General features: G+C 39.3%; 1 protein-coding gene across 1 annotated transcript in view; it reads right to left on the bottom strand.

The window, feature by feature from the left end:
* PDXDC1 (pyridoxal dependent decarboxylase domain containing 1) overlaps window positions 1–11,349 on the bottom strand; it is a 95,863-nt gene extending 84,514 nt beyond the window's left edge. Inside the window, 1 exon segment of the mRNA XM_053694738.1 lies at window positions 11,276–11,349. Coding sequence (XP_053550713.1) covers window positions 11,276–11,349 — 74 coding nt within the window.
* Window positions 11,350–13,766: the final 2,417 nt, after the last annotated feature.

The following is a 13,766-nucleotide window of genomic DNA, read 5'->3' as shown; positions in this document are numbered from 1 at the left end:
TAATCTCTTTCAAGTCAGGGCCAAACAGCGTTTTCCCCTTGAAAGGAATGTTAAGTAGCTTGTTCTTGGAAGACGCATCAGCCGACCAGGATTTCAACCAAAGCGCTCTGCGCGCCACAATAGCAAACCCAGAATTCTTAGCCGCTAACCTAGCCAATTGCAAAGTGGCGTCTAGGGTAAAAGAATTAGCCAATTTGAGAGCATTGATTCTGTCCATAATCTCCTCATAAGGAGGAGAATCACTATCGACCGCCTTTATCAGCTCATCGAACCAGAAACATGCGGCTGTAGCGACAGGGACAACGCATGAAATTGGTTGTAGAAGGTAACCCTGCTGAACAAACATCTTTTTAAGCAAACCTTCTAATTTTTTATCCATAGGATCTTTGAAAGCACAACTATCCTCTATGGGTATAGTGGTGCGTTTGTTTAAAGTGGAAACCGCTCCCTCGACCTTGGGGACTGTCTGCCATAAGTCCTTTCTGGGGTCGACCATAGGAAACAATTTTTTTAAATATGGGGGGAGGGACGAAAGGAATACCGGGCCTTTCCCATTCTTTATTAACAATGTCCGCCACCCGCTTGGGTATAGGAAAAGCTTCTGGGAGCCCCGGCACCTCTAGGAACTTGTCCATTTTACATAGTTTCTCTGGGATGACCAACTTGTCACAATCATCCAGAGTGGATAATACCTCCTTAAGCAGAATGCGGAGATGTTCCAACTTAAATTTAAATGTAATCACATCAGGTTCAGCTTGTTGAGAAATGTTCCCTGAATCAGTAATTTCTCCCTCAGACAAAACCTCCCTGGCCCCATCAGACTGGGTTAGGGGCCCTTCAGAAACATTATTATCAGCGTCGTCATGCTCTTCGGTATCTAAAACAGAGCAGTCCGCGCTTACGCTGATAAGTGTTCATTTTGGCTAAAATGTTTTTGACAGAATTATCCATTACAGCCGTTAATTGTTGCATAGTAAGGAGTATTGGCGCGCTAGATGTACTAGGGGCCTCCTGAGTGGGCAAGACTCGTGTAGACGAAGGAGGGAATGATGCAGTACCATGCTTACTCCCCTCACTTGAGGAATCATCTTGGGCATCATTGTCATTGTCACATAAATCACATTTATTTAAATGAATAGGAATTCTGGCTTCCCCACATTCAGAACACAGTCTATCTGGTAGTTCAGACATGTTAAACAGGCATAAACTTGATAACAAAGTACAAAAAACGTTTTAAAATAAAACCGTTACTGTCACTTTAAATTTTAAACTGAACACACTTTATTACTGCAATTGCGAAAAAACATGAAGGAATTGTTCAAAATTCACCAAATTTTCACCACAGTGTCTTAAAGCCTTAAAAGTATTGCACACCAAATTTGGAAGCTTTAACCCTTAAAATAACGGAACCGGAGCCGTTTTGAACTTTAACCCCTTTACAGTCCCTGGTATCTGCTTTGCTGAGACCCAACCAAGCCCAAAGGGGAATACGATACCAAATGACGCCTTCAGAAAGTCTTTTCTAAGTATCAGAGCTCCTCTCACATGCGACTGCATGCCATGCCTCTCAAAAACAAGTGCGCAACACCGGCGCGAAAATGAGGCTCTGCCTATGATTAGGGAAAGCCCCTAAAGAATAAGGTGTCTAAAACAGTGCCTGCCGATATTATTATATCAAAATACCCAAATAAAATGATTCCTCAAGGCTAAATATGTGTTAATAATGAATCGATTTAGCCCAGAAAAAGTCTACAGTCTTAATAAGCCCTTGTGAAGCCCTTATTTACGATCGTAATAAACATGGCTTACCGGATCCCATAGGGAAAATGACAGCTTCCAGCATTACATCGTCTTGTTAGAATGTGTCATACCTCAAGCAGCAAGAGACTGCTCACTGTTCCCCCAACTGAAGTTAATTGCTCTCAACAGTCCTGTGTGGAACAGCCATGGATTTTAGTGACGGTTGCTAAAATCATTTTCCTCATACAAACAGAAATCTTCATCTCTTTTCTGTTTCTGAGTAAATAGTACATACCAGCACTATTTTAAAATAACAAACTCTTGATTGAATAATAAAAACTACAGTTAAACACTAAAAAACTCTAAGCCATCTCCGTGGAGATGTTGCCTGTACAACGGCAAAGAGAATGACTGGGGTAGGCGGAGCCTAGGAGGGATCATGTGACCAGCTTTGCTGGGCTCTTTGCCATTTCCTGTTGGGGAAGAGAATATCCCACAAGTAAGGATGACGCCGTGGACCGGACACACCTATGTTGGAGAAAATAAAGACAGCCAATTCCGCTGAAAAAAGAATCCACAACCCAAATCAAAAAGTTTAAATCTTATAAAGAAAAAAACAGAAATTATAAGCAGAAGAATCAAATTGAAACAGCTGCCTGAAGAACTTTTCTACCAAAAACTGCTTCTGAAGAAGAAAAAACATCAAAATGGTAGAATTTAGTAAAAGTATGCAAAGAAGACCAAGTTGCTGCTTTGCAAATCTGATCAACAGAAGCTTCATTCTTAAAAGCCCAGGAAGTAGAAACTGACCTAGTAGAATGAGCCGTAATCCTCTGAGGCGGGGATTTACCCGACTCCACATAAGCATGATGAATCAAAAGTTTTAACCAAGAAGCCAGAGAAATAGCAGAAGCTTTCTGACCTTTCTTAGGACCAGAAAAGATAACAAATAGACTAGAAGTCTTTCTGAAATCTTTAGTAGCTTCAACATAATATTTCAAAGCTCTTACCACATCCAAAGAATGCAAAGATCTTTCCAAAGAATTCTTAGGATTAGGACACAACGAAGGGACAACAATTTCTCTACTAATGTTGCTGGAATTCACAACCTTAGGTAAAAATTTAAATGAAGTCCGCAAAACCGCCTTATCCCGATGAAAAATCAGAAAAGGAGACTCACAAGAAAGAGCAGCTAATTCAGAAACTTTTCTAGCAGAAGAGATGGCCAAAAGGAACAATACTTTCCAAGAAAGTAACTTAATATCCAGAGAATGCATAGGCTCAAACGGAGGAGCCTGTAAAGCTCTCAAAACCAAATTAAGACTCCAAGGAGGAGAGATTGACTTAATGACAGGCTTGATACGAACCAAAGCCTGTACAAAACAACGAATGTCAGGAAGATTAGCAATTTTTCTGTGAAACAGAACAGAACGAGCAGAGATCTGTCCTTTCAAGAAACTTGCGGACAAACCCTTATCCAATCCATCCCTAAGAAACTGTAAAATTCTAGGAATTCTAAAAGAATGCCAAGAGAACTTAGGAGAGGAACACCATGAAATGTAAGTCTTCCAAACTCGGTAATAAATCTTTCTAGACACAGATTTACGAGCCTGCAACATAGTATTGATCACTGAGTCAGAGAAACCTCTATGACTAAGCACTAAGCATTCAATCTCCATACCTTCAAATTTAATGATTTGAGATCCTGATGGAAAAACAGATCTTGAGATAGAAGGTCTGACCTTAACGGAAGTGGCCAAGGTTGGCAACTGGACATCCAAACAAGATCCGCATACCAAAACCTGTGTGGCCATGCTGGAGCCACCAGCAGTACAAACGAACGTTCCATTATGATTTTGGAAATCACTCTTGGAAGAAGAACTAGAGGCGGAAAGATATAAGCAGGTTGATAATTCCAAGGAAGTGACAACAAATCCACTGCTTCCGCGTGAGGATCCCTGGATCTGGACAGATACCTGAGAAGTTTCCGGTTTAGATGAGAAGCCATCAGATCTATTTCTGGAAGCCCCCATATCTGAACAATCTGAAGAAACACATCTGGGTGAAGAGACCATTCTCCCGGATGTAAAGTCTTGCGACTGAGATAATCCGCTTCCCAATTGTCTATACCTGGGATATGAACCACAGAGATTAGACAGGAGCTGGATTCCGCCCATGCAAGTATCCGAGATACTTCTTTCATAGCCTGAGGACTGTGAGTCCCACCTTGATGATTGACATACGCTACGGTTGTGACATTGTCTGTCTGAAAACAAATAAACGATTCTCTCTTCAGAAGAGGCCAGAACTGAAGAGCTCTGAAAATCGCACGGAGTTCCAAAATATTGATTGGTAATCTCGCCTCTTGAGATTTCCAAACCCCCTGCGCTGTCAGAGATCCCCAGACAGCTCCCCAACCTGAAAGACTCGCATCTGTTGAAATCAAAGTCCAGGTTGGACGAAGAAAAGAGGCCCCTTGAACTAAACGGTGGTGATTTAACCACCAAGCCAGAGATAGTCGAGTATTGGGATTTAAGGATATCAATTGGGATATCTTTGTATAATCCCTGCACCAAAGGTTCAGCATACAAAGCTGAAGAGGTCTCATGTGAAAACGAGCAAAGGGAATTGCGTCCGATGCTGCAGTCATGAGACTTAAAACTTCCATGCACATAGCTACTGAAGGGAATGACTGAGACTGAAGGTTCCGACAAGCTGAAACCAATTTCTGACGTCTTTTGTCTGTTATAGACAAAGTCATGGATACTGGATCTATTTGGAATCCCAAAAAGGTTACCCTTGTCTGAGGAATCAAGGAACTTTTTGGTAAATTGATCCTCCAACCATGTTTTTGAAGAAACAACACAAGTTGATTCATGTGAGATTCTGCAGAATGTAAAGACTGAGCAAGTACCAAGATATCGTCCAAATAAGGAAAGACCGCAGTACCCCGCTCTCTGATTACAGAGAGAAGGGCACCGAGAACCTTTGAGAAGATCCTTGGAGCTGTTGCTAGGCCAAAAGGAAGAGCAACAAATTGGTAATGCTTGTCTAGAAAAGAAAATCTCAGGAACTGATAGTGATCTGGATGAATTGGAATATGAAGATAAGCATCCTGTAAGTCTATTGTGGACATATAATGCCCTTGCAGAACAAAAGGCAAAATAGTCCTTATAGTCACCATTTTGAATGTTGGTATTCTTACAGAACGATTCAAAATTTTTAGATACAGAACTGATCTGAAAGAATTCTCTTTCTTTGGAACAATGAACAGATTTGAATAAAACCCCAGACCCCGTTCCGGAAAGGGAACTGGCACAATTACCCCGGATAACTCCAGGTCTGAAACACATTTCAGGAAAGACTGAGCCTTTACTGGAATGCGTGAAAGAAAGGACCTTCTCACAGGCGGTCTTACCTTGAAACCTATTCTGTACCCTTGAGAAACAATGTTCTGAATCCAATGATTTTGAATTGAATTGATCCAAACATCTTTGAAAAATCGTAATCTGCCCCCTACCAGCTGTGCTGGAATGAGGGCCGCACCTTCATGCGGACTTGGGGGCTGGTTTTGATTTTCTAAAAGGCTTGGATTTATTCCAGACTGGAGAAGGCTTCCAATTGGAAGCCGTTCCTTTAGGGGAAGGGTCAGGCTTCTGTTCCTTATTCTGGCGAAAGGAACGAAAACGGTTAGCAGCCCTAAATTTACCCTTAGATTTTTTATCCTGAGGCAAAAAAGCTCCCTTCCCCCCAGTGACAGTTGAAATTATAGAATCCAACTGAGAACCAAATAATTTATTACCTTGGAAAGAAAGATAGCAACGTTGACTTAGAAGTCATATCTGCATTCCAAGATTTAAGCCATAAAGCTCTTCTAGCTAAAATAGCTAAAAAGACATATACCTGACATCAATTCTAATGATATAAAAAATGGCATCACAAATGAAATTATTAGCATGTTGAAGTTTAACAATGCTATACACATTATGATATGGAACTTGTTGCGCTAAAGCCTCCAACCAAAAAGTTGAAGCTGCAGCAACATCAGCCAAAGAAATAGCAGGTCTAAGAAGATTACCTGAACATAAATAAGCCTTCCTTAGAAAAGATTCAAGCTTCCTATCTAAAGGATCTTTAAAAGAAGCACTATCTCCAGTAGGAATAGTAGTACGTTTAGCAAGAGTAGAGATAGCCCCATCAACTTTGGGGATTTTTTCCCAAAACTCCAATCTATCAGCCGGCAAAGGGTACAGTTTCTTAAACCTTAAAGAAGGAGTAAATGAAGTACCAAAACTATTCCATTCCCTAGAAATTATATCTGAAATAGCATCAGGAACTGGAAAAACCTCTGGAATAACTACATGAGGTTTAAAAACCGAATTTAAACGTTTACTGGTTTTAATATCAAGAGGACTAGACTCCTCCATATCTAATGCAATCAACACCTCTTTAAGTAAAGAACGAATAAACTCCATCTTAAATAAATATGAAGATTTGTCAGTGTCAATATCTGAGGCAGAATCTTCTGAACCAGATAGATCCTCATCAGAGATAGATAAATCAGAATGTTGGCGGTCATTTAAAAATTCATCTGATTTATGAGAAGTTTTAAAAGACCTTTTACGTTTATTAGAAGGTGGTATAACAGACAGGGCCTTCTGAATAGAATTAGAAACAAATTCTCTTACATTAACAGGAATATCCTGAACATTAGATGTTGAAGGAACAACAACAGGTAATGGACTATTACTAATGGAAATATTGTCTGCTTTTGAAAGTTTATCATGACAACTAACACAAACTACAGCCGGAGGAACAGTTACCACAAGTTTACAACAAATGCACTTAGCTTTGGTAGAACCGACATCAGGCAGCAGCATTCCAGAAGTAGATTCTGATACAGGGTCAGATTGCGACATCTTGCAATATGTAATAGAAAAAACAACATATAAAGCAAAATTATCAAATTCCTTAAATGACAGTTTCAGGAATGGGAAAAAATGCAAACAGAATAAGCCTCTGGAAACCAGAAGCAAAAAGAAACAAAGACTTAAATAATATTAAAAAAAATATTGTCTGCAACAAACACGAGCGTCATAGATGACGCAACTACGTGAAAACTCTCGGCGTCAACTACGACGGCGGAAATGACGTCATTAACGTCAACAAACGTAATTCTCGCGCCAAAAAAGTCTTGCGCCAAAAACGACGCAATAAATTCTAGCGTTTTTTGCACCCGCGAGCCTAACAGCCCGCAATTTAGAAGAAAAGTCAATTAAAAACTTTTCAGGTGAGAAAAAAATAAATGTATTCATATGCATTTCCCAAAAATGAAACTGACAGTCTGTAAGAAGGAAATATACTGATTAACCTGAATCATGGCAAATATAAGTATAAAACATATATTTAGAACTTTACATATAAAGTGCCAAACCATAGCTGAGAGTGTCTTAATAAAAGAAAACATACTTACCAAAAGACACTCATCTACATATAGTAGATAGCCAAACCAGTACTGAAACGAGAATCAGCAGAGGTAATGGTATATAAGAGTATATCGTCGATCTGAAAAGGGAGGTATGAGATGAATCTCTACGACCGATAACAGAGAACCTATTAAAAAGAGATCCCCGATAGGATGACCATAGCATTCAATAGGCAATACTCCCTTCACATCCCTCTGTCATTCACTGCACTCTGAGAGGAAAACCGGGCTTCAGAATGCTGCGAAGCGCATATCAACGAGGAAATCTAGCACAAACTTACTTCACCACCTCCATAGGAGGCAAAGATGGTAAAACTGAATTGTGGGTGTGGTGGGGGGGGGTGAATTTATAGGCATTTTGAGGTTTGGGAAACTTTGCCCCTCCTGGTAGGAATGTATATCCCATACGTCACTAGCTCATGGACTCTTGCCAATTACATGAAAGAAATAGAGTCTTCTCCGACAGCCAGCTCGTTCTGGAAAGAGGAAATGAAAGCAAGACCACTCCCGGTCACATGGTACGCAAGGCAGGACCGCCCCTGCTATGAGAAGCTACAAGCTGCGCAGCACTTAAAGTGTAAGTAAAAACCTGTGCATTCCAGCCACATAACAAACAGCCTAGTATGAGCCCAATAAAATCTCACACATAAAGCAGCATAAAATCAAAGCATCACATTTGATTAATCCCCACTGTTCAATAACCCCCCTCAGGAGATATTAACCCATAATTATATTAAGATAAAACTGTGACCCTGCATTTTCAACATATGTAAAAATTGAAACGATCTTACCAGAATCCATGCTGTGGACCAGAAACACAGCCTCTCAAGTGTGACAGTCTTGTAGCATCTCTCCTGACATGGACTTGAGTGAGATAACAAGCAGACAGTGAAACTAGTGAACACTGATTGCTTAGGTGCTGTTAGCAGGAAGTCTGGTTGGGTTTGCAGAAAGACTCTCCCTGCATATCCAAACTCTGGACTTTTGTCAATGCTCTCACTGAGAGGCTGACAAGACTACTTAAAACTCCAGTCCCATATCCAAGGACAGATACCCTTCCTAAGGAACTACTCCAAAATCTTCTGACATTTTTCTGCCATCCTTCTGTGACAAAAGGCAAAGAATGACTGGGGGATGAGGGAAGTCGTAGAGGTAGTTAAGCCTTTGGCTGGGGTGTCTTTGCCTCCTCCTGGTAGCCAGGTTCAGTATTTCCCAACAGTAAGGAATGATGCCGTGGACTCGCCTTATATTAAGGAAAACAACTTTCCAGTTAATTTCTATTATCACATTTTCAGCGTTTATTGAATCTTAGCTCCTTTCCATGCGAGAATACTGAGGTAGACCCGGGATCGTGCACATTCCTTGAGCACTATGTTCCAACAGTAACGGTTGTAACAATGTTATACAACAGGGAGTAGAGGGAGTGTTAGGGCGCTGTTCTCTAAAGCTTTCTGGTCTGGCGAGGTTACCTAAGAAGTCTCTAAAGTACTGCAAAGTCCATCAAAGAATTTTAGAGAGACAAATTTTTGCTTGAGAGCTGTTTAGCTCGCTAAGGGGATGCTGGATGTGAAGCAGAGACACCTTCATTAAAATACAAAAAGACAAAATAAAGTTTGTGTGATTTCTCTGCATGCTGGCAAGTTTTACATTTTTAATAAATTGAGCCCTTATAGGACAACAACTTAAGCCACTGTTTGTATAGACACAAAATGATATGCTCTAATTCGAGTATGTAATTATAAGACTAGCGACCCTGCACCTCTATGTGTTTAACGTCTGCAAAGGGACCAGCAGTGCCACTGAGCCAATCAGCAGTGCTAGTCACACAGCTAGGTCATGTGACTAGCACTGTTGACTGGGTAAGCAGCAGTTTCTGCCCAGGACCTGCAGTGTTCTGCGAGTCCTTAGCGTTGTGTTATATGTTTAACCCTTTGTGGGGTTAAACACAGAGATGAAGGGTTGCTAGTCTTAAACTACATGGTCTAACAAATTTAAAGCATGTCATATAAACTATAATGGCCCTTTAATATAGATATCATTTAGCCACTTGAAAATTTTGTTTTAACCTTCTGCATTTTTTTTAATTATTATTTTTAATAAAACAATACAGATTCCCAAATCTGGAATTCCAAAATTTTAATTAATATCTATTAAAAAATAATTAAAATCATCAAAAATTACTATTTTTCCCAGTCTGTAAGACAATATTCTCTGCCTGTCTTTGTTTAGTTTTTTTTTTTATTCTAAAATGCAAATAATAGTCTATATTTATTTAAACAACAAATATAAACTCTCTGGTTATAGTACTTTATTATTTTTCTGAGGGTACCATGCAGAGGCGTAACTAGAAACCACAGGGCCCAGGTGCAAGAATCTAAGAAGGGGCCCCCCCATCGCCCCTCCAAAAAAAGGTGAATTTAATACATTTTTTTTTTTATTTTTTACATTTAACACAGAAAAAAAATGTGAATCAGATTACATGTCTGCAAAAGGAGGTACCCTGTGCCCACAGTCTGTGAGATGGTCTGACACCCTATTACTGTATATATATATATATATATATATACATATATATATATATATATATATATATATATATAGTGACACTATTTAACCCCCGCAGTACTGTATATAGTAAGTTAGTGACATAGTCTGTAATCTGCCGGTAAGAAGGCTGGCCTGACCCTACCCGCCCAGTACTTTATAAAGTGACCACAGTAGTCAGTGACATGGTCCACCCCCCATACTGTATATAGTGGTACTGTATAGTGACACTGTTTACCCCCTACCCCCCATACTGTAGTAATAAGGTCTGTAATTTGCTGGTTCCACAAACATACACAAACACACATACATGCATAAATACACACACAGTCACATACATACACACACAACCTACACACACACATAAACACCAATGGGTAAAACAGAAACACGAACCCCTGTAGTCATGTCACACTCACATGATATCAGTGCAGGCAGTGGTAGGTTAACGTTTTTTATTAAAAAAAATATATATATATTTTTTTTTTTAAGCTGGGCCCCCACCCTCAGGGGCCCAGTCGCACCTGCGACCTCTGCAACCCATGTAGTTTCGCCCCTGGTACCATGTATACAAAAATATTAAAAATGGTATAAAACTACTAGGTTAGATGTTTAAGCTGTATTATGACTTGTAAATGTTGCCTAAATGACATAAGATATTGTTGTTACACTTGATCCCATCCCCTCTCAAAACTGTCAAATTTTTTATAGATGCAAATATTCCGAAATCCAAACCTTTGCCGGTCTCGAGCAGCTTGGATAAAGGGTTTTCTACCTGTATTTCTTCTAATACGTATGGCAATGTTTGTGTTCACTTACAAGGCATATTTTTTTTATTTTTTTTTATTTAACACTTAGACGCAGTTATTATGTTTAAACGTTTATAGAACTGCATGGAACGTCTTTACTTGACGGAGTCCTGCTCCATTCTTGAAGTAAACAGTGGTTGATATGACTGGGGGATGTACTTAGCAAAGTAGACAGTCCCCCAGGGGCCAATCAGTTCAGTTTTTGAAGCACATGATCGCAGTGACGATCATGTGCTTCATTTTTCATTTTTTGTTTAATATACAAATTTGGACGAATGGGTCTGTCCTGAAAGGGTTAAAACATGCTTCTTTATGATACAAATCTAATTTATTCTTTAACTTGCAGCAAAAGTAGCGACGCAATATAATCTATTTTGTCCCTTTCTAGTTTTTGAAATACATTTGGCTGCATTTTAACCCTTTAATTGCTGATAAATAATAGCAGAACAATATTAAACAGAGCTAATCACAGAAACACACCTACATTTCACACAGCAACACAATACTGCTGAAAACAAGTATTTCTGCTCTTAAAAGACGGGTATAATCTACTGCAACATAACTGAGAGGTCAAATGACAGGTACATGCAACAGGTATTTTTCCTGTTTTACTTCCGGCAAGGGCCACACCTGTATAAATTTGCTTTGTGTCACTGCTGCTTTGAAAACAGTTTTATGAGTTAAGAACCTGTTATACCTCTGATTATCTTCTAACATTTTCATTGCTTCGTTAAGATTCTTTCCCATCTCTGCCAAAGTTGGATCGACCATCTATTAAGAAAAAATAAAACATTTTACAAAAACAGGAAATAAAAGTATTTTTGCACTTACAAAATCATTTTGTTGATCATGAAATTATATTTATAGAATAATGTTGGTCAAGCACGCTTATCTGTATACTTGGAAATTATTTACAGAAAACTGAAAATGTGTTTTGTATTAAATTATTCCAATGTCCTATTAGATTATTGCTATGTAATATGACATGGAATTTTATCCCTTTATCTGCAAGAGTAGATCCTGGTTAAAGTTAAAAAAAGCTAAGGAAACTTTTATGTAGCAGGAATGAGAAGTTCATAGTCAGATATTCAGATAGAAAGCTAGTCCTACTCAACTCATTATTAATATATGATCATTAAAAAGGTATATGAAACCCAAAACAGTGCTGCGATCTAGTGCTCTTGCAAACGGATAAGATTATTGCAAAAATGCTGCAATATAGTGTTTCACACACATGCACGCTCCAACGCTTACGTCCTTGCTTGTCAACAAAGGATACCAAGAGAATAACGAAAATTGATAATAGAACTAAAAGTTCCTTAAAATTGCAAACTCTATCTGAATCATGAAAGAAAAAAATTGTGTTTCAGGTCCTTTTAAATCTTTTGATCACAAAGAATATTTAAGACACATTAGGTATATATTTAGTCAAATTTGCTTTGTTTTGCAGTTGAGTGAATATGTTAAACGTATCTCCTTTGCTGCGGCCAATTAGGGACAAATATAAAGGAGTTTATGCCCTGATTAAACAATCACTATGTAGAATGTTGTAGGGTCATGGTTATGAATTCAGTAGAATGCAATCCAGCCTCTATGGGGCAGTAGGAAAAAGGCAAAATAAATAATGAACATTTTACTATTTTAATACAATTACACATTTTATGAGAAACAAAACTTTGAGTGTGGCAAAATGAATTTACAATTCTGCAAACCCACTAATTCCAAAGCTATGTCAGAGTTGAACTAAGCTGTTTTCATGTCAGCTTTATCTGGTACCTATATTCCGCCAGTGTTATGTACTGTACATGCTAGCAGCACAGCTAGTGTATGTCATCTGTTTATCTGGTACCTATATGCAGCCAGTGTTATGTACTGTACATGCTAGCAGCACCGCTATTGTATGTCAGCTGTTTATGTGGTACCTATATGCAGCCAGTGTTATGTACTGTACATGCTAGCAGCACAGCTATTGTATGTCAGCTGTTTATGTGGTACCTATATGCAGCCAGTGTTATGTACTGTACATGCTAGCAGCACCGCTATTGTATGTCAGCTGTTTATGTGGTACCTATATTCCGCCAGTGTTATGTACTGTACATGCTAGCAGCACCGCTATTGTATGTCAGCTGTTTATGTGGTACCTATATTCCGCCAGTGTTATGTACTGTACATGCTAGCAGCACAGCTATTGTATGTCAGCTGTTTATGTGGTACCTATATGCAGCCAGTGTTATGTACTGTACATGCTAGCAGCACAGCTATTGTATGTCAGCTGTTTATGTGGTACCTATATGCAGCCAGTGTTATGTACTGTACATGCTAGCAGCACCGCTATTGTATGTCAGCTGTTTATGTGGTACCTATATTCCGCCAGTGTTATGTACGGTACATGCTAGCAGCACCGCTATTGTAGGTCAGCCGTTTATGTGGTACCTATATGCAGCCAGTGTTATGTACTGTACATGCTAGCAGCACCGCTATTGTATGTCAGCTGTTTATGTGGTACCTATATGCAGCCAGTGTTATGTACTGTACATGCTAGCAGCACCGCTATTGTAGGTCAGCCGTTTATGTGGTACCTATATGCAGCCAGTGTTATGTACTGTACATGCTAGCAGCATAGCTATTGTATGTCAGCTGTTTATGTGGTACCTATATGCAGCCAGTGTTATGTACTGTACATGCTAGCAGCACAGCTATTGTAGGTCATCTGTTTATGTGGTACCTATATGCAGCCAGTGTTATGTACTGTACATGCTAGCAGCACAGCTATTGTATGTCAGCTGTTTATCTGGTACCTATATGCAGCCAGTGTTATGTACTGTACATGCTAGCAGCACAGCTATTGTAGGTCATCTGTTTATGTGGTACCTATATGCAGCCAGTGTTATGTACTGTACATGCTAGCAGCACAGCTATTGTAGGTCATCTGTTTATGTGGTAGCTATATGCAGCCAGTGTTATGTACTGTACATGCTAACAGCACAGCTATTGTATGTCAGCTGTTTATGTGGTACCTATATGCAGCCAGTGTTATGTACTGTACATGCTAGCAGCACAGCTATTGTATGTCAGCTGTTTATGTGGTACCTATATGCAGCCAGTGTTATGTACTGTACATGCTAGCAGCACCGCTATTGTATGTCAGCTGTTTATCTGGTACCTATATGCAGCCAGTGTTATGTACT

This window comes from Bombina bombina, chromosome 11, assembly GCF_027579735.1.
Source record: "Bombina bombina isolate aBomBom1 chromosome 11, aBomBom1.pri, whole genome shotgun sequence".
Taxonomy (NCBI): Eukaryota; Metazoa; Chordata; class Amphibia; order Anura; family Bombinatoridae; genus Bombina; species Bombina bombina.
Note: the sequence above shows the minus strand (reverse complement) of the source record. Positions and strands in the feature narration are given on the sequence as shown.